This window comes from Sorex fumeus, unplaced genomic scaffold, assembly GCF_029834395.1.
Source record: "Sorex fumeus unplaced genomic scaffold, SorFum_2.1 ptg000029l, whole genome shotgun sequence".
NCBI classification, from domain to species: Eukaryota; Metazoa; Chordata; class Mammalia; order Eulipotyphla; family Soricidae; genus Sorex; species Sorex fumeus.
This window is the reverse complement of record NW_026606086.1, coordinates 17,682,396-17,702,361: the sequence shown is the minus strand read 5'-3', so window position 1 is coordinate 17,702,361 and position 19,966 is coordinate 17,682,396. Positions and strand designations below refer to the sequence as shown.

General features: G+C 59.1%; 2 protein-coding genes across 2 annotated transcripts; one reads left to right on the top strand and one right to left on the bottom strand.

Annotated features, from left to right (window-relative positions):
- The first annotated feature begins 1,197 nt into the window (after nt 1–1,197).
- On the top strand, nt 1,198–5,404 carry FAAP100 (FA core complex associated protein 100). Its single transcript, XM_056115375.1, has 9 exons — nt 1,198–1,386; nt 1,470–1,585; nt 1,786–2,714; nt 2,885–3,020; nt 3,207–3,895; nt 3,967–4,097; nt 4,408–4,524; nt 5,085–5,171; nt 5,273–5,404. The coding sequence occupies exons 1-9, from the start codon at nt 1,201–1,203 to the stop codon at nt 5,402–5,404; spliced, it is 2,523 nt and encodes an 840-aa protein (XP_055971350.1). The 5' UTR covers nt 1,198–1,200.
- A 681-nt stretch (nt 5,405–6,085) lies between these two features.
- FSCN2 (fascin actin-bundling protein 2, retinal) lies at nt 6,086–9,054 on the bottom strand. Its single transcript, XM_056115374.1, has 5 exons — nt 8,232–9,054; nt 6,860–7,016; nt 6,643–6,764; nt 6,400–6,567; nt 6,086–6,319 (listed from the first exon to the last, which is right to left on the bottom strand). The coding sequence occupies exons 1-5, from the start codon at nt 9,052–9,054 to the stop codon at nt 6,114–6,116; spliced, it is 1,476 nt and encodes a 491-aa protein (XP_055971349.1). The 3' UTR covers nt 6,086–6,113.
- Between the last annotated feature and the right edge of the window lie 10,912 nt (nt 9,055–19,966).

Sequence of the window (19,966 nt, the reverse complement as noted above, 5' to 3'; positions counted from 1 at the left end):
AGAGGTGGCTTTCACGTGTCCCTCTGTGACCAGCGGAGGGCAGGGACCCTTCCTGTGGGAGGTGGGCCTGGAGCAAGACCCAGGCTTCCAGCCTGGCAATCCATGTACATGCACGCAACGCCCTTGGTTGCTGTGACTTTAGGGAGCTTTCTGCCTCTGGTCTCAGGCTGCCCGGAGTTCAAGACTGCACCCGCCCTGCTGTGCCCTGCCCATTCCCTATGCACGTCCCGGGTGCACAGATGCCAGGCTTGGAGCTGGAGTGTTCCAGTCACCAGCACAGCTGTGTGCTGCCTTGCCCTCACCACTGCCCCCAGGGCTGCCATGACCTCTGGGGCATACATCAGCTCCACTTCCAACCCTGGATAGGAGAGAGTGGCCACTGGCTCTATTGACACACACCCTGGTATGCAGTAGCTGGACACTCAGTGTTTGAAATCATGGGAGCCAAGCCTGGGGACCTGCCCCCTTCCTCCACCCCAGTGGTTGGGTTGGGTTTGGGGGCCATGCCCTGTAATTCTCAGCAGCTACTCCTGGCTCTGCACTCAGCAGTCACCCCTGGCGGAGCTGGGGAACTGTGGTGCCGGGGATCAAATCTGGGTGGACAGCGTACAAGGCAAATGACCTCTCCGAGGGGCTGCCCCTTTGTTGGTGGGGAGCTCCACTTTGCTTTCCAGCTCCCTGACGGCTGACCCCTCACTGGTCGCCCCTCTCGAGATGCTGGAGAAAACGGGAGAGGCAGCCTCTTGGAGGGGTCCTGGTTTCACGGGTCCAGGGCTATGAGCTCGCACTGACCCCAACAGTTAAGTCTGGCCAGCTTGTGCCCGCTGGCAATGGGTGGCCAGGCCGCCGGAGGTCCGAGTGGGTGGGGAGTGGAGGAGCGGCTTCTGGGGCTGTTAGCCACACGGGGGCGGATGGGGAGTAGGTGCTGACCCAAGGGAAGCAAAGGAACCACAGCCCGCCTGGTCAAGACCCGGCCTCGAACCCAGATTCTGTCCACAGCCCCTCAGGAGCCGTTCTGCCGCTAGGCTCCGACCCCGCCAAGCCCCGCCCCGTTGCTGTGGCCCCGCCCCACTCGCCCCGTCGCTTGGCTCCGCCCAGCCAAGGCTCCGGTCGCCGTGGCCTCGCCCCCGCCAGGCTCCGCCCTACGGCGCCGGCGCGGCCGCTTCCCGGCCCGGCGCGCTGCCCTGCTGCCCGCGCACCATGCCGGGCCCGGCAGCCAGCAGTCCCGGAGCGGCCCCTCGGGTCCGCCACCTGGTCGACGTGGGCTGCCCTGTCGGGGGCCTGGCGCCGGGCAGGGCCCGCGTGCTGAGCGCCGGGGCGCGGGTCCTGCTGTCCGGTGGGGGCCAATTTGTGCACGTGTGCGAGCCCGAGGGCCGGCGGCTGAGCGTGAGGCCCGGGGAGTCCGGGGGGCCGGGCCGGGGGGTCGGGGGGCCCCGGGCGCGCCCAGGACACCCGCGTTCGCCCGCCAGGCCGTGCTCGAGTTTCCCGCGCCAGTCTGGCACCTGGAGCCGCTGGCCGGCCCCGCGCTGCTGGCCCTGTGCACCGGCCGCGGCCTCTACCGCGTGTCCCTGGACCCAGACAGCAGGTGCGGACGCCGCGGGGGCATCCCGGGGGCTCTACGGCGCAGGGCCCTGCCCGGCCTTTCCCCCACCCTCTAACCTCGGCTTCTGGAAACTCCTGCCAGTCTGTGGACCCCAGCAGAGGGCCCGGTGGCGGGAGGCCGGCCAGCACCGCGTGATGTCGGAATGGGCCCCTGACCTCACCAAGTCCTGTACCTGCCAACAGGGACTCCGTGGACAGCACAGCCGGCAGGGACAGTGGGCAGTGTGTGGACAGCACTGATGGTGGAGACAGCGAGCATGAAGTGGACAGTGAGCCCCCGCTGCTCAGGACCACAGTGGGGCCAGCGGCCTGTATCCTCCCCAGCCCCACACTTGTTGCTTTTGTGGTGTGGGGGGACATGCTGGTCACTTTGGCACAGGGTCCTGCCCGCTGGAAGGTGCAGCTGACACCATGTACTACACCGGGACAGAACCTCATGCCGCCAAACTCAGTGGGAGAAGTGGACTTGCCGGCGGACGGGACTCCAGCCGCAAGCCCAGGGCAGCCCCAGGCCCCTCTTGACCTGCCAGTGCTGTGCATTGTGGCGCCCCCTGGCCCCCGGGGCCTGGACGCTGCCCTGTTTGGGCTGCTCTTCGGGGCCGACGCCTGTCTGCTGCATTCCCCTGTGCTCCTCTGCGGCCTCCCTGGTGGTCAGCTCTGTGCAGTTCTTCTGCAGGCGCTGGTCACCTCCAGTGGGGCCCCTGGTGACCCACAGGCCCTCGTCAGGACCATCCACCACCTGGAGGAGCCAGTGGTATGGGTAGGGGTCCTGAGGACAGAGCCACCGGCCGAGGGCCTGGGGGATGCACCCTCCGACTGCCTGGTGGCCCTGGGTCGCGGTGGCCGGCTGTTGGCCATCAAGGCCTGTCAGGATGAGGCCGGGAGTCCGGTACTGGAGCTGCGGGAGTACCGCATCCCGGGCCCCGTGCTCTGTGCAGCCGGTGATGGAGGCAGCTGCCTGCTGCTCAGCACCCCCTCAGGCCTCCAAGTGGTGGACCTGGCCCTGGGAAGTGACCCCCGGGACCCCAGGGGCCTGCCCCCTGACCTCTGTCCTGCCAGCACCAGCATCTGCAGCCTGGCCGCCCTCACTGTGACCCCCAGGGCTCCAGGAGGTACTACAGCTGCCCCTCTCCGCCCCCATCAACCCCTCCCCTCCTGGGGGTGTGGCCTGTGGCTGGTTGTGGGTGGGGGGGGGTGTGAGGTGGGGAGTCTGTCATGTGGGTGCTCTGTTTCTGCTCTGCTCTCTGTCCAGCACCCCCCTCTCCCTGTGGTCTGTCCTCAGGCACCACCGAGCTCCTGGCTCTGTCAGTGCGGGGCCGCCTCCTGGCCTGCAACCTGACCCTGGCCAGGGCCGGCACGGCAGGGAGTGCCCAGCACATCGGAGCCCTGCTGTCCAGGATCACGGCCACATCTGAGAGGTGCGTGCCACATGGGGGCCAGTCTGGTGGGAGGCATGAGCAAGGCTGAGTCTGGGGGAGTGGCTGACCCTGCCCTTCCCCCAGAGCCCTGCAGGCAGCAGGGGCCAGGTCACGCCTCACATGCCTGCAGCCACGGGCTCTGGGGACCAGGTTGTGTGTCCCCATGGTGCTCATGGTCCTCTGCAGGGTCATGTCCCTGAACGCCACGACGGAGCAGCAGAACCGGGCGCTGCAGAGCCTGAACGCAGCCGTGGGCGCGGCCTGTGCTCTCCTGCGCAGCCAGGGGGGCCCTGGGCCCATGTCCTGCCGCGTCCAGGCCTCCTGGACCCGCCTGCCGTCGGGGGACATGCTGCTGGCCCACTGCGTGCTGGAGACCAGCCCTGACTTCAGCCTGGGCGAGGGCTGGGCCCTGTGTGTGGGCCTGCAGCCGGGCTCCAAGGGCCTGGACGCCGCAGCCAGCTGCATGGTGCCACTGGGTGCCCTGGGCCCTGGTGCCCAGCGAAGCCTCACAGTGCCGCTGGGCTCCGGCGAGGACGGTGCCCCAGAGCTGCCCGTGACGGTGTCCTGCCAGCTCCTCTTTAGCCTCCGGGATAGCGTGGGGGCAGCGCTGGGTCTCGGGGCCCTGCCCAGACACGAGGCTGTGGGCCTGCCCCTGAGCCGCCACGTGCTGGACATACTCCATGCCCTGCGCTTCCCTGACCTGCCAGCATCAGCCGCTGCCCCGGGCAAGCCCCCCCTGTGCCCCCTGGATGCTTTCCTGCAGGCTTTGTGCGAGCTGGGCCCCAAGCCGGGGACCCAGTACCTGCCCCCCACAGGGGCCGCTCTCAGGGTATCGGCGCAGCTGCTCCAGACGACCCTGACTGACCGCGGCACAGGTGTGTGAACAACCTGGGAGGGTGGACAGGGCCCGCCTGACCTGACCCCACTCAGGTCAGTGTCCCCACAGACATGCCACTGCTGCCCGCAACTCTGCGGTGGCTCCTGTCCGGGAATGATGATGTCGCTCGGGCCCCAACCGCATCCTGCCTCCGAGGAGTGGCCCCAGATGGGACTGACGTTCTTCTCCGCGTGCGGGAGGCAAGTGTGGATGGTGCCTGGCTTGCAGACTGTGCCTTTGCTCTCTTATTGCGGGAGTTTTTGGCCTCCCTCGAGGTGTCCGGATCCTCCGGTGACCCATTACCAGGATGGGCGGATCAGTGGTGGGTCAGGTGGGCCCGGGCTGCTGCTGTCACCCTGACCATGTGCTCCCACTGGTCTGGTCTTTGGGGCCATGGGTTTCTGGACCCCCCAACCCCTTGCTGTGCTCCATCCTGCAGCCTTCAGGTCTGGTCCTTCTGTGGGTCACAGACGGATGGCTGGGCAGTTCTGAGACTAGCCCCCGCCACAGGTGTGTGTTCCTGATGTGAGCCCGGCAGGGCCCCTGCAGGCCGTGGAGATCCGGGTGGAGAGCCCCTCGCTGGCCGTGCTGTGTGCCGTCCACAGTGCCGTCACCAGGCGTGTGCAGGTGAGGTAGACGGCAGGGCCGGCCCGGGGCTGGGCGACACTGGGCTGCGTCTGCTGCCCTAGACCCCAGCACACCCCGGGCACTGTGCCCGCTCAGCTCCAGCTCGGGGAGTAGCAGATCTCTGCGTCCTTCCCACAGAAGGCCCAGCTCTGCACCTACTGCCACAAGGCGCTGGGTGGGCACTCCTGGCCTGGCAGGACCCCTTAGGGTGGTGCTTCTCGGGAAGCCGGGACAGGGGTGTCAGTTCTGGAATACCAGCACCAAGTGGACAAAGTTCCGACAGCAGGAGGCCAGTGCGACAGGCTCAGTGCGGCTAGCAGCCCGCTGGCCACTGCCCTGCGCTCCAGCTCCCGTGTGGCCCTTCGAGCCTGCTGATGTGTGGTGTGGCACTGCTGGGGCCCAAGGCCGCCCCGAGTCTCTGTGGACAGTGCTCATGGATAGGGTGGGCCCCCCAGTGCTTGATGCTCAAGCCAGTGGGCATCGGCAGGGGTGGGTAGCGGGGGAGCATCCTCTCCGGCCACGTGGGGCCCCGCAGCCTGCAGCAGCCTCCTGTACCCCAGGCCCTCATCATGGAACAGGCTTCGCATGGCCCCAGCCCCCCTGAGCTCTGCGTGCAGCACCTCCGCCGCGTCCAGGCCAGCCATGAGGTGAGGCCCCTGGGTCCTGGCTGTCAGCTGGGGCTCCTCATGTGCAGGGTTGGGGTGGGGGTACCGGGGTTGGGGCATAACACCTCCTCCCCTCCCCGCAGATGCTGCTGCGGGAGATCCGGACCCTGCAGGAGCAGCTAAGGCTCGGGGAGCCTGCAACCCCCCGCGCCACGGCCCAGCGCCTCCTGCGGGCCTTCCAGCAGCTGCGCAGCCCCGGGCCCCTGCTGCTGTGACCCAGCCTGAGCCCAGAGGGCACCGTGGAGAGAGCAGTTTTTGGGACAGGGACCAGGGGCTTAGCTGTCCCCAGCTCAGGGGCCCATCCAGTGCCTTTGGCTTGGTCCCTGGGGTCAGCTTGAGTCCAGCAACCGTGGCCCCTGTGAGGCAGAGTTGGGGGTCCTGTGTCTGCTGCTGGCCCGGAAGGTTCCAACGCACACCCCGACAGCCCTCAGCAGGGGCCTGGGAAAACTTCCGGATCAGTGTAGTGGGTTTGGGGGATGCCACAGGGGACGATGGGGGTGTGGGACAGGACTGAGGCCCGGGGTCTCAAGGGGATGACAGACAGTGGACAGGCCTGACGGGCTTCTCCCTACACGCACCCTGCCCCAAGGGTCCTCAGCCTTGTACCTCATAGGAACGCACATGAGGGAGGTGCCCACCCCACCGTGGCTTGCTAGCCCCCGGGACAGGTGGGAGGTGGGAGTCCCACTGCTGGGGGTCCCACTAGTCGGGGGCAGCCCCTTTCTACCCCAAGTGCTGGGAGCCTGGGAGGCCCCGGGGGTGTCTCCTGGAGGGCTGCAGTGTGTCTTGGGTCTCACCCATCAGCCTGGTGGGGGCCATCCCTCCCGCTAGGGCCCTGCTGCTGAGGGGCCTTGTGAGTGGGAGCAGATGATTGGGGTGAGGGCCCAGAGCCCCCGTTCCAGACTTCGTTTATTGGGGTGTGGCTCAGAATTCCCAGAGTGCAAAGCCCGAGGGCGTGTCGGCGTCAGCTCGCAGCAGCCCTGAGGCGCCTCCCCGCAGGTACTGGCCACTGGGGGCGCGGATGGCCAGACGTCCACAGGCCCGGAACTCCAGCACAAAGTCCTCAGCACAGTCCCCGTCGCTGCGCACACGGCCGTGACTGCCTGTGTGCCAGAAACCGCCGCCGCGGCCTGGGCCCAGGGCAGGGTCAGTTGGCTGCAACTGACCACTCCCCAGGGCCCCTGCTCCCCCCGGGTGTGACCCAGCCCACCTCGGATGTGGTAGGCACCATCGCTGAAGCTGAGCTGAAAGACATCATAAGCGGAGCAATTGGTGTCCAGCTGGGCCGAGCCTCGCCGCTGGCGGATGAAGCCATGAGGGCCACGCAGCACCAGAAGGGGCCGGTTGATGAGCTTCAGGGTGAAGAGCTCATCGTGGCCTGCAGACGGAGACCTCCGTAAGACCAGCCCAAGACCCCAGCCGCTGGGATAGCCCCAGTGGGACTCTGGCTCACCCACGAAGTCGCTGATGGCTGCCAGCTGCCCATTCTTCTTCATGCTCACGTAGCGCCCGTTGCTGGCCTTCAGGGCCACCCGGCGGCCACGCCACTCCACCTCGAACATGGTACTGGCCGAGCTGTGGGGCGGGCAGGCCCTCAGGCTCCCACGCCTGCCTCAGGCCCCACCACCCCAGGGGTCCGGGTGGACGGGGGAGGGGGTGCATAAACTCACACTTGGGCCGCTGTGGCCTGGATGCCCCCGTGGGTGACCAAAGCCCAGTAGCCGCCCGTGCTGGCATAGAAGGTGCATTTGTGCGTCTCCCGGTCAATCTGCATCAGGAAAGTCTCGTGGTCCAGCCCCTCATCTTGGTTGGCGGAAACATTGATCCCTGGAGGAGCACAGGGAGCCACGCTCCAGGCCCTTAGATTAGGGACACTTGGGACAGGACAACCCAGCTGCATGCCCTGCGGGGACCCTCACCACTGTGAGACTGGCAGTAAGGGAGGAGAAGTCCTGGCCGCAGCACCCAAAGGTGGGGGCAGATCTGCACATGGGGACCAGGCTAGGACCTTGAGCTGCCAGAGTCCCTCTGAGTAAATTGGGGCCAAGGCCCATATGGGACAATGTTTTGGGTTTTGTTTAGGGTCACACCCAGCAGTGCTCAGGGCTGAGTCCTGGCGTGCTCAGGGATGGGGTACCAGGGATCAAGCCTCGGTGGCAACCCTGCTCTTGCCCCGGACCCCCATATGAGAAATTTTAGAATGTGTTTGCAATTAATTACTGGTGTTGAATTTGATTTGTATATCTATTCTATGCACCTGCATATCTAAAATTTTTCTAGCAAAAGGTTTGCGAGTGAGAGTTTAAGTGCCAGCACCAGGGACGGTACAGTGCTGAGGGCTGGTCCTGTACCCAAGCACCATGTGGGCCCCCCGAGCAGCTGTCAGGAGTGACTCCTGAGCACAGAGCCAGGAGTAAGCTTGGAGCACCTTCCGAGGTGGCTCCAACACCCACCAAGGGGCTGAAGCAATAGCACAGCGGGTAGGGCGTTTGCCTTGCACGCAGCAGACCTGGGTTCGATTCCCAGCATCCCATACGGTCCCCCGAGCACCGCCAGGAGTAATTCCTGAGTACATAAACCAGGAGTAACTCCTGTGCATCGCCGGGTGTGACTCAAAAAGCAAAAAAATAAATAAAAATAAAAGAACACCTACCAAAAGAAGCCATGGGCTAGACAGGCCGAAGGACGGTGCGTGGGGGGTGGCTGGGCTCAGTCCCACCCAGCATAACCCCCTGCGCCCCACTGGATGTACCTCAAAAATAGTCGGAGGCTGGGAAATAGCACAGGGGATTTTGCTCAGAGGCCAGACACCATTGCACCCTCAACCCCACAGAGGGGCCCCTGAGCACTGCTAGCTGTGGCCAGAAGCATGGGACGGACCCTTCCCCCGGCACCTCCCCCCTCCTCTCTTCCATTTGCGTCACATCATCACCCTGACTTGCAGCTCTCACCCCCCTCACCCCTCCTCTCCATCACCACCTCCACCCCGACTGCCCATAGCCCGCCTCCCAGCGGGGCCACCCACGCCAGCCTGGCACCCACCTTGGCGCACAGACACGTAGCGGTGGTTGGCAGCCAGCAGCACCACCTGCGGGTGACTCTCCTCCAGGTCGAAGAGCTCGTCCTTGCCAGGGCGGGTGTTGCGGCCCGCTCGGAGCGTGCCTGCAGGCCCCACAGGGGCCAGGTAGTGGCCATCGCAGGCCTTGAAGGCCAGCTTGCCGGCCTTGAACTCGAGCGTGTAGCGGGCCTGCGCCTCGGGTTCCCACACCAGGCGCCCGTCGCAGCGCAGGTAGCGGCTGTCACAGGAGCGAAGGCAGTACCGGCGGTCCTGGAAGGTGAGGGTGATGAGCGCATCCACGCCCCAGGGCATGTCGCTGTCCACGGCCATCTCGTCCTCCTCCCGGCACAGGTGTGCGTAGCGCCGCCGGCCAATGCTGTGCAGGTGTGCCTGCGGGTGCATGGCCAGGTGCACGGTCCACAGCTCGGCTGGGGACACAGCAGTGGCGAAGCAGGACAGCTGGTCCTCGGAGCCGCCCAGGAAGCGGCCGTGCGGCTCCGAGCGCAGCGCCCAGCGCCCATCGGGCTGTGGCAGCACCAGGAAGCAGCAGTCAGGGCCGGGCTCGGCCTCGCAGCCCACGCGCCCATCCTGCGCGGCCGACAGGAAGCGACCCAGGTGCCTGCTGCGCAGCAGCACGGCGGGACCCTGCCCAGGGCCGGGTTCCAGCACCCACGTCTGCTTCCTCCGGAGGCTGGGCGCTGCCGCGTTCACCTTGAAGCCAAAGCTCTCGGCCGTCAGGTAGTGGTCCGCGTCGTTCAGGAGCCCAAACTGCAGCCGGAGCACCTGGCGTGGCCCCCCACCGGGCATCTCGGCGTCACGGCCCACCTCCCCCTGGGCCGGCCAGCGTCATGGGCCGGGTCCCTTCCCCTTCTCACGGCCTGCGCCTCCGACGTGCTGCGGGCAGCAGAGGGCGTGGGGTCAGCACGGCTGGGGGCCGGATCTGACCCGGCCAGCTTGGGTTTCAGCCTCCCCCTCCCCCCGTGTGGCTGGAGCCTCTGCAGGCTGACCTCCGCGTCCCCTGTGTCCCCCGGGTCCCTCTCGTGCCCCTGGTCCCTTGGCCTCTCTGCCTAGCTGGCCGCCCCGCGCCCACTAGCCGGCCCCACCTGGCACTTCCCTGGCATGGCAGAGGTGCCCGTGGAAAACTCGCTGGCGGCCGCTATCCGATGGCCGCCCCCCCACCACCACCACCCCCCCCGCAGGCCTCTCCGGTTTCTGCCTCTGATTCCTGCTGCCAGGAGCCTGCGGGGTGGGTGCCGGGCCCGGCTTCCCTGGGGGCATCTGCACACTGGGAAGGGGTGTCCCAAGGGGCCAGGGCATAGTGCGTTTGTGTCCCTGCAGTGGCAGCTAAGTGCCAGGTCCAGCAGCCCCTGCCTGCCCTGGGGAGTGGACATGAGCGGGTGCCACAGTCACCTGGTCCCCAGGAAAGGGCAGGGCTGGACCTACGTTCCTGAACTCCTACACTCAGCCGATCCTGCAGGTACACTTGAGGACGCCAGCTGGGCATTGGACAGGGGCAACGGGTGGTCAGGCTCCTGGCCCTGGGTCTACGGGCGATGTCCCTCACTGCACCTGCCTCAGGGGCCTGGAGCCAAGCCTGTAACCCGAGCCGCACGCGCTGGGCCCCCAGCCAGCCTGGTGTCCGCTTCCTCTTCATAGCATGACCCTCGGCTTCCCTGGGGACTGGCCCAGCATGGGCAGCCTGGGCCTCCCATCGCTGTTCATGGGTCCTGGCAGACTTGCTCTGGGTGGCCTGTGTCTACCTAAGGTGGGGACATGGCAGTGACAGCAGCCAGCTCACTCACGCCTCAGCCCCAGGAATTATAGCTCAACCTCTCCCAGCACCATGGACCCAGGGCATGGCCTCCTCACCCCCAGGGCACTGGCCCAGTGTGTGGGCACCTGAGCTCGGGGCAGCGATCAGCGCTGATGGTGCGGGCAGGACCCGGGCCACCAGGCGCTCTACAGCAGGACGACCCATCATGCAATGGGCTGGCGGAGATGGTTTGACAGTCCTGGGCCCCCTGAGCACCTGAGACCCCGGAGGGCCCTGCGGCTCCCCCTCGGCCCCCACAACAGACCCCTGGCATGCCGGACAGGACCTGGAGCTGGAGCTGTGTCAGGCGCTTCCTGTGACAGAGTGCTGCGTGTGCCCGTGTGTCTGTGTCTGGGTGCCCATGTGTGCCTGTGTACCCGTGTAGGTCTGTGTGTATGCCTGTGTGTCTGTGTGCCCAGATGTACCATGTGTGCCTGTGTGTGCCCGTGTGTGTGTCTATATGTGAACCTGTGTATTAGTGAGTGCCTGTGTATACCCATTGTGCCCGTATGTGCCCCTGTGTACCTGTGTGTTTGTGTGTCCCTGAGTGTGCCCACATGTGTCTATGCGTGCATGTACGTGCTCCCATGTTTCCATGTGTGTGACCCTGTGTGTACGTGTGTGTGTGCACAGGTGCACGTCTGGACTGTGTGCATGGGGCACAGGTGGCAGCCCCGTGCCTCAACTGCTGTCTAGAGTGGCCAGTGCCCACGGGTGCCAGGGTGGCAGTCGAGTGAGTGGAGTAGGAGCCCAGGAGCCTGGGGTGGGCCTGGTCCCCACCCAGGAGGGCCCTGCAGCTCACCCAGGAGGGCCCCTCCCCCCCATAGCTACCTGGGGCCGCCCCTGCCAGAGGGCACGCAGACACATCCCCCCTCCAGGATGGCGCCGCTGCCAGGTATGGCCAGAGCTGGCACCATGTTCAACACGTCCAGCCCAAGCCCATGTGGTCTGGTCACTGGGGAGAGTGCCAAGCGACTCCACCACTGAGAACTACCCCTACAAGCCACAGCGCGGATAGGAGCGAGCGGGCAAAACCTAGGGCCTATGGTCCCGCCCCGGCCCTGCCCCCCGCCCACAAGCTCCGGCCCCGCCCACACCCCGCCCCACTGTGCCCGGCCTCGCCCACGGCTGCTGGCCCCGCCCCGCGGTTCCGCCCACTGTCGCCAAAGGCCACGCCCACTCATACTCCCTGCCCTTTGACCTGCAGGCTCAGCTCCCAGGGCCTACTCCCAGATTTAATCAGGCCCCCAACCCAGTCCCTCCCTTGTCCTCCGCAGGCCTGGGGGCAGGGTGTACACTTGACCACAGGTCCACTCACCTGGCAGCCACCTTTCTGCCTCCCACATTGCCAGGGGTCTGGGGTGCCCATCTCAGAAGACACTGTCCATCCACTGCAACCCGGGAACAATCACCCACCCTGTTGGAAAGTGACCCTAAGGGTCAGTGAAAGGCTTCATCAGTGAAATGCCCCTTTTCCTCCCCCCATAGAAAATTACAGTGCTCTTATGCGCACCCCCATCCTCTGAGTTTATCTTTAACCTTTCCTTTGTATTAGTTACCAAGTCAGAACTTTCTGGGGACTCTGGACTTCGTATTTGAAGTGAATTACTTGCTTTTCTATTTCCCCTATAGCCTTTTCATCTTTCACTATAGAGCAATGTTCTTTGCTTAGACACAGAAAGACCATTAATGCTGTGCTCCTAATATTTGGGAGTTGATTGACTCTGAAATATATCTACTCCTGGGCATCCATCATAATTGCTTTACTCAAGCCTTAGTTGCTGTAGTTCCTAACACCCCAAGAAGGGGTAGCCCCACCGTGGGTCTGGGATGGACCTGGGGCAAATGGCAAAGCTACCCTGGCGTTGAAATGGAACAGTCTAGAAAGCACAAAAGCATGGTCTAGATGCAAGTCATTGAGACTTAAGAGACAGGACCTCCTTGGAGAAGGACAAGCTGAGTTGGGCTGAGGACCGAGTTGGGATTTCCAGGAGAAGCCCAGCAGCCTTGCTCTGGAACCCAGAAAACTAAGTTTTGGAATCTATATCTCTTACTGTGTTTATCCAAATAACTGCAAGTATTAATAAGAGTTAATGAATAATTATTTAATATTTACTAGTAGCCAGGCAAAGAGAAAAGCAATATAATGCTTGTTGCCCCTGGGCAAATCTCTGCATATGGCCCCTGGAAGATATTGCCTTGAGTTAATCCCCCAAGAAAATTGTCTCCATCAAAACACTTTACCTCTGTGGCTGGAGCGATAGCACAGCGGGTAGGGCATTTGCCTTGCATGCGGTCGACCCGGGTTCAATTCCCAGCATCCCATATGGTCCCCCGAGCACCTCCAGGAGTAATTCCTGAGTGCAGAGCCAGGAGAAACCCCTGTGCATTGCCAGGTGTGACCCAAAAAGAAAAAAAAAAAACTTTACCTTTGTAAATGATCAGTCACACCTACCTGCAGTCCTAAACCTCAGACCCCTTCAGATGTGCTGTAAGGATGCCAGTAGCTCTGCATTAAGCAGAATTTTGACCGTCTGTGGTCCCTGCCCCTTTGTTCCTCTGCTGGGGAAGCCTGAGGAGGCATTTCTTAGCCACTGAATGTCTGTGTCATCCATTCACATTTTGAACTCACAGCTAGCATCCCTGCGTGGGCCATGAGCAGGAACCACCAACCCGTGGGCACCTAAAGGTAAGGACTGCGCTCGCTGATTCCCCACTTACAGAAATGAATGGAGAACAGGTTTTCAGGGTAAGTAAAAAGTAAAAGTAAAGGCCCTCCCGTTGATCATCGATTTGCTCGAGTGGGCCCAGTAACGTCTCCATTGGAGATTTTGTTGTTACTGTGTTTGGCATATCGAATACGTCACGGGGTGCTTGCCAGGCTCTGCTGTGCAGGCGAGATACTCTCGGTAGCTTGCCGGGCTCTCTGAGAGGGGCGGAGGAATCGAACTCGGGTCGGCCATGTTGGCTGCGTGCAAGGCAAACGCCCTACCGCTATGCTATCGCTCTAGCCCAGGTTTTCAGGGTACTGGGAGATATAGAATACGAGCCATACCTCCCCCCGCCCCCAACTCAGAGGAGAGTGGGATAGCAGATTTTCAGGTTTTCAGGGTTTCGAGAACTTAAAACTTCTAGCTGCATTCCCCCACTTACAGAAGAGAGTGGGATGTTAGGTTTTTGGGTACTGGGGACTTAAAATCCTAGATGTATACCCCCGCTCAGAGGAGAGTGGGACAGTAGGTTTTTTTGGGGTGCTAGGAGTTAGAATCCCAGCTGTGCCCAAAAACACTAAGATGGGACAGAAACAGGCTCTTGCAGTGTATCTTGAGCCAGACTGAATGAGCCAGGTCATTCAAGGGTCTGATTCAGCATTTCTCAGAGGAGCTGGAGATTGCATTTCCTGAAACCAACTCTGGTCTTGTTTAAGATTTAATCCTTAGTTTCCCTTTAAGGTTACTCTAGAAACCAAGATTTGGAAAAAAAAGTTAAGGAAAATGTTTACCTGGCATCTAAGGAGGGGACTCGAGTTCATATGGAATTCTGGATTACATGAGTTACTGTTCATTTCATTTTGCATTTTGGGGAAAATGGTTAAGGTCTGATAATAGTCTCAGCTGAGAAGGAGGAGAATATTGGGCCTGAGACAGGAGATTTTTCTCAGGAACAGGAGTGTAGCAAACAGACCCTGTTAAGAGGATTAAAGATGAGACAAAGAAAGTTCCTCTGCCAGTGAGAGCTGCCCCAGCTCCTCCCCTGGCCAGGACAGACAAGGCTTTCCCAGTGATGACCCCCTGGGACAGGGGTTCCTTCTGTGCTGTTGGTTTAACATTTCCTACGGGCATTCCACCGGAGAGACCCCGTCTCCTCCCTGTGATTCTGTTTCTAGCACAATAGAAGAAAGTGATGCAGTTGACAAGCTAGCTGCCCCCTCGGACACTGAGTCTGAGCATGGCCTACAGCTGAGACCGCTATCAGACCTAAAATGGTCAATTCCACCCAGACTGCATGAGGTCCATCTTTTTCCCTGTCCAGTTGGAGGAACATTATCCCCCAATTTATGAAGGGTTAAGAATGGATTCACAGGGCTGGAGCAATAGTTCAGCGGGGAGAGTGCTTGCCTTGCACACGACTGACCCAGGTTCAATCCCTGACATCCCAGTTGGTCTCCCAAGCACCAATGTTAAACTGGGCCGAGATCTCCTCAGAGGAATCACATGACAAGCTATGATGCAATAAGCAAAGGGTCTTTATTGGCTAGCTCGACCTAGGGACCTTGTGCAGCTCACTGTCACAGCGGCAGCTTTCTTGGAATAAGCAGCCCAGAATCTCAAACGTGAGGGGCTTTTATACCATAACCTTATATAACAGGGACTTTCCGCGGACCACCCTTTTGACTGCAGTTTGAAGGGCATTACTTGTACTTTGCTGATTGGCTATAAGTTGGAGTTACATAAAGTTGCATAAGAGTTACATAAGGATTATATGGGAGTGTTTCCCTACCTACACCTATTTTTTTTCTTTTTGGGTCACACCCGGCGATGCACAGTGGTTACTCCTGGCTCTGCTCTCAGGAGTTACTCCTGGCGGTGCTCAGGGGACCATATGGTATGCTGGCAATTGAACCCAGGTTGGCCGCGTACAAGGCAAATGCCCTACCCGCTGTGCTATCTCTCCCCACCTACATCTGATTAGTAGCCCTTAGTGACCTCACCATGGCTACCTCACTTCGGGGAAATCATGACTCAATTCCAGGAATTCTGGAACTGAAACCTAGGTCTAGCTTCTTCTGACTTCTTTATGAGCCTGTATGGGCTGGAGCGATAGCACAGCAGGTAGGGTGTTTGCCTTGCAAGCCAACCCAAGTTCAATTCCTCCACCCCTCTCAGAGAGCCCGGCAAGCTACGGAGAGTATCTTGCCCGCATGCCAAAGCCTAGCAAGCTACCCATAACGTATTTAATATGCCAAACACAGTAACAATTGTCATAATGGAGACATTACTGGGCCCACTCGAGCAAATCGATGAATAATGGGAGGACAGTGACAGTGACAGTGACAGTGATGCTGCCTTTGCCTCTCTATCTCTCACCGCCAGGAATAATTCCTGAGTACAGAGCCAGAAGTATTCCCTGAGCATTGCCAGGTATGACAAAAAAAAAAAATAGAGTTACTCAGTCATTTTAAAAGGGTCCATGTGGGGCTGGAGCAATAGCACAGCGGGTAGGGCGTTTGTCTTGCACACGGCAGACCCGGGTTCAACTCCCAGCATCCCATATGGTCCCCTGAGCACCGCCAGAGGTGATTCCTGAGCGCAGATCCAGGAGTAACCCCTGTGCATCGCCGGGTGTGACCCCCAAAAAAGCAAAAAAAAAAAACCCAAAAAATAAAAGGGTCCATGTTTTTTGTTTTTTGGTTTTTATTTTTGCTTTTTGGGTTACACCTGGCGATGCACAGGGGTTACTCCTGGCTCTGCACTCAGGAATCACCCCTGGCAGTGCTCAGGGGACCATATGGGATACTGGGAATTGAACCCGGGTTGGCCGCGTGCAAGGAAAATGCCCTACCCGCTGTGCTATTGCTCCAGCCCCAAAAGGGTCCATGTTTTGTATGGATCTACACCTCTCTCTGTACTGTAAGGAATGTTTTACAGGCTGGAGTAAAGGCACTTTGGGGGCACAAATTAATGCCCTAGGTCACTCTGGGCAGAAATTTTCTGGAATCAAATTGACTTATGAGATGTTAAGTGAAAGAAAGTGGCTAAGTCCTTGAAGGCAAGTTACCGTGTCCCGTGCTGTGTTTGTTCGTGTCCGTGAGGCGGCACCGTGGGCTAGGGAGGAGATCTGTATAGACCCTGAATTTCAATATTTTGTTGGTTTGATTTTGCACCAGTCTCGCACTGACTTTACTCAGGCTTATTGTTGTTCCTTATATAGATGATATTTTGCTTGCATTTTCTTCATGAGAGCTTCAGAGATTGTATGAAAAACCTCAAAACGCCTAACGATTTTTAAAAAACTGTTGGGAGACATTAATTGGGTCCATTCCCCTCTCAGCCTTTCCAATTCAGATCCTAGTAACCCTTGCCTCACCCCAGAGGAGGGCGCTGTCCTCCATGGCCCAAGGCATTTAACCTTAACCAACTCAGAAGCAGTTTTTTTTTTTTTTTCCCTTAGCTGGGTTTCAGAAACCCCATCTTTCTTGGTTTGCTTCTGAAGAAAAATTGTGGCTTTTGCTACAGCTATCTGAAAACAGAAAAGGAGGTATGCCCCAGCTTGACTCCTTGCTTTTGACATATTTTCTCTAAATTAAAAAAAATGTTATCTCAAGGAGAGTCTCTTAATGATTTTCTTTTTCTCTTTCTTTTTGGGTCACACCTGGCGGTGCACAGGGGTTACTCCTAGCTCTGCACTCAGGAGTTACTCCTGGCGGTGCTCAGGGGACCGTATGGGATGCTGGCAATCGAACCCGGGTCGGCCGCGTGTAAGGCAAATGCCCTACCCGCTGTGCTATCTCTCCAGCCCCTCTTAATGATTTTCACTGGATCCACCACTCCCTCCACATTCCCAAATCAGCCAGCTGAGCCTCAGCCCCTCAGCAGTAAATTCTAACCACACTTCTGCCCAGCAGATATAACTTGCTAAATTGGTTTATTTAGTCTTCCAGGTATCAGGCTCTTGCAACTTTGTAAACGAGAAAGAGCTCAAGAAACAATTCTTGTATTCTGTTTAAAATTGACAAAGAATGTAGCAAAAATCTCCTCCTAAAAGGAAAAGTCTATGTTTTTAACACATGACAGATCTCTAAGGAACCCGCGTCCCCCAGGCCTCATCTGGAATCATATTCATCCACCGGTCCAGCCCTCAGACCCCAAGACCCCATGACCCTCCAAACTTCAGTCCCCGGTCATTGCCAAGCTGATCAACTGGAGTCACAAGGAAGCGGGAGGAAGACCCCAGGCACAGCCTTTAGCCCACTTCAATGTGTCATGAGGTCACATCCTGAACATTTCTTGAATCCCTCTCTCACAGATTGTGAGGGGGGGGGGTGCCAGGACCCCGTGTTTGGACTAACAATTCCTTCCTTTTACCCTCTCCCTGGAATTCACACACCTCAGTTCCCAAAGGGAATTCAAAGGCCTTTGAACTGAACAGTTTCTCACTTCCCTGTCCCTGTCCCTGTCCCCCTTCCCCGGCTCCGGCTCCCTGCCCCCAGCCAGGATTCCCATGCTCAGAGCCTCTGATAACTCACAGGAGGTGTGTTCTCTATCACATGTCCCTAGCTGCAGCTGTGATGCTCCTGCTGCAGCGTTCCCTGTGGCCCGTCGGGGGCTCCCGATTGTCGATCATCACTCTCCTGGGTCTCTTGCTGTGGCCACCAGGCTGCTGCTGCCTGCACAGCTCTTCAAACCTTGATCCAGACACAATTTGTCAAAACGTGACTAAGTGATTCTCACCACCCCTGACAGTGCAGGACGATGGGACACTTTACAGCAAGCTCTGCTCTGGGGCCAGGGGCGGGTTGGAGTTTAGAACAAATGAGACTGCTTAATGATTGGAATTGTTCCTCTTAATATTTCAATTCTTGGAGTTTTGTAAACAGAAGAGGGGGAGATGTTGGATATTGACCCTAAGTGTCTTAGGCTTCATTGGTGAAACACCCTTTTTCCTCACCCCAGAGAAATTTACAGTGCTTTTGTGAGCACTCCCAATTCCCTGAGACCTTTCCTTTGTATTAGTTACTAAGTCAGAACCTTCTGGGGACTCTGGACTTTGTATTTCAAGTGAATTACCTGCTTTTCTATTTCCCTATAGCCTTTTCATCGTTTACTATAGAGTAGTTTTTTTTCTTTTTGGGTCACACCCGGCGATGCACAGGGGTTTCTCCTGGCTTTGCACTCAGGAATTACTCCTGGCGGTGCTCAAGGGACCATATGGGATGCTGGGAATTGAACCTGGATCGGCCGCGTGCAAGGCAAACGCCCTACCTGCTGTAATATCACTCCAACCCCTAGAGCAGTGTTCTTTGCTTAGACAAAGAAAGGCCATTAATGCTGTGCTCCTAATATTTGGGAGTTGATTGACTCTGAAATATATCTACTCCTGAGCATCTGTCATAATTGCTTTACTCAAGCTTTGGTTGCTGTAGTTCCTAATACCCCAAAAAAGGGGTGATCCCACTGTGGGACTGGGATGGACCTGGGACTAGTGGCATCAAAATGGGCCAGTTTAAAAAGCATAAATGCACAGTCTTTGGGGCTGGAGTGATAGCACAGCAGGTAGGGCGTTTGCCTTGCATGAGGCCGACCCAGGTTTGATTCCCAGCATCCCATATGGTCCCCCAAGCAACGCCAGGAGTAATTCCTGAGTGCAGAGCCAGGATCGTTAGGTGTGACCCAAAAAGCAAGCAAGCAAACAAACAAAAAAACAGTCTTTATGCAAGCCATTGACTTAAGAGAGTGAAGTTGCTGGACCCACTGGTGGCTTATGTGAGGAGGGGAGGAGAGAGAGAGATGGGTCACTTTCTCCCTATCTGCCTTTGCCACCCCAAGACCCAGCTGGGAAGACTAGGATTGATGAAGCCCCACCAGGTGGCCGTCAAGCCACACCTGAGGTCCCCTTGGTTTTCTAGGTATGGGAGTTGATCCTAACCAGGAAATTTCTCAGGGAACCACGGACTCAGGTTGGAGCAAGGATTTGCTTTTTGCAGGAAACGAGTTAGTCCCAGGACTTACCCAGGGTTACCAGGCTTTGTCTTATCCTGAAGAAAAGATTTCACCAGTAGACAGGCAGTGAGGTAAAACAGACTTTATTTGGAGGCTTTTGGAAGGGGAGGAGGGAGAGAAGGTGAGAGTAACACACTCAAGAGAGAGTGCGGGTGTCCTCACAGGCAGAGAGAGCCCCTACACATCCCCAAGCATTGGCTAGGAAAGCATGAAGGTACACATCTCAAAGGGGAGATGTGGGTGACACATATACTTGGGCACCACATGCTCTTAGCCCCATGGGCACAAGCAGCACATGGGCTCAGGCAGTTTACACGTACCTTCCCTTTGAAGGTGGCTTTACAGGATTTCTGCAATCCGCTCCCAAGTGGGGCTTTCTAGCTAGCTAAAATGTCTGTTGCTAGGGTTGCTTCAAAGAGGTGGAGCTGGGATCGCCTTTGAAACTCCTTTCCTTGACCTTTGTTCCTGCTGGAACTTTTCTTGCAGGGTGGCTCCAGCTTCTCTGAGCTGAGGGTTATTCAGACTACAGGAAGGAATTGAGGGTCTCTGTCATTTCCTTCAGGCCCTTTCTGTAGGGAGGGGTCTCAGGGTCTGCTGTGGGGAAGGTCTTATCAGGTCTCACTTCTGTGGCCACACGTGGGTCAGACTTAGACCGGGGCTTTATTACTTCCCAGAAACTTCATTGCTATGATGTGGGGCCCTTCCCTAACTACCCGCCTCCAACTACACACATCGTGAACTCATACCACACCACATGTTACACCTGTGTACGCAGCTGGTGGGTGGCGGGCGGGGCTTGGACAGGGTGATGGTCACAGGTCCTGGGGCCCTGCCTCCTCCCCCAAGGCCCAGCCCAGGCTCATGACTCTTGCGGGGCATGCTGGATCCTCCAGGTCCACTTAAGAGGCTGGGGGCGCCCTCGCCCCACGGCCTGGGTTGGGTTACTGCAGGGGGTTAAGGTGACAGGCCTCCTGGGCCCAGTGGGAGGGGCGCAGCACAGGGGTGAAGTCGGGGAGGGGGCTTGGTGCAGTGCCGTGGAAGCCCCAACTGTTGCCTGTGCCAGCAGGGGAGTGCAGGCACTGCCGGCTGAGGCCACGAACCAGGCATCTGGTGGCAGGGTCGCGTGCCACAGCGCCCAGGTGACCACGGCTGGTTGCCTCTGCCCAGTGCTATCCACACGCAAACC

Coding starts and splice junctions, on each gene's coding strand:
- FAAP100 (XM_056115375.1), top strand. CDS start 1,201: ATGCCGGGCCCGGCAGCCAGCAGTCCCGGAGCGGCCCCTCGGGTCCGC. Junction 3,896..3,966: donor CCTGACTGACCGCGGCACAG/GTGTGTGAACAA, acceptor GTGTCCCCACAG/ACATGCCACTGCTGCCCGCA. Junction 5,172..5,272: donor GCGTCCAGGCCAGCCATGAG/GTGAGGCCCCTG, acceptor CCCTCCCCGCAG/ATGCTGCTGCGGGAGATCCG.
- FSCN2 (XM_056115374.1), bottom strand. CDS start 9,054: ATGCCCGGTGGGGGGCCACGCCAGGTGCTCCGGCTGCAGTTTGGGCTC. Junction 7,017..8,231: donor CTACGTGTCTGTGCGCCAAG/GTGGGTGCCAGG, acceptor GTGCTCCTCCAG/GGATCAATGTTTCCGCCAAC. Junction 6,568..6,642: donor AGCCATCAGCGACTTCGTGG/GTGAGCCAGAGT, acceptor CTCCGTCTGCAG/GCCACGATGAGCTCTTCACC.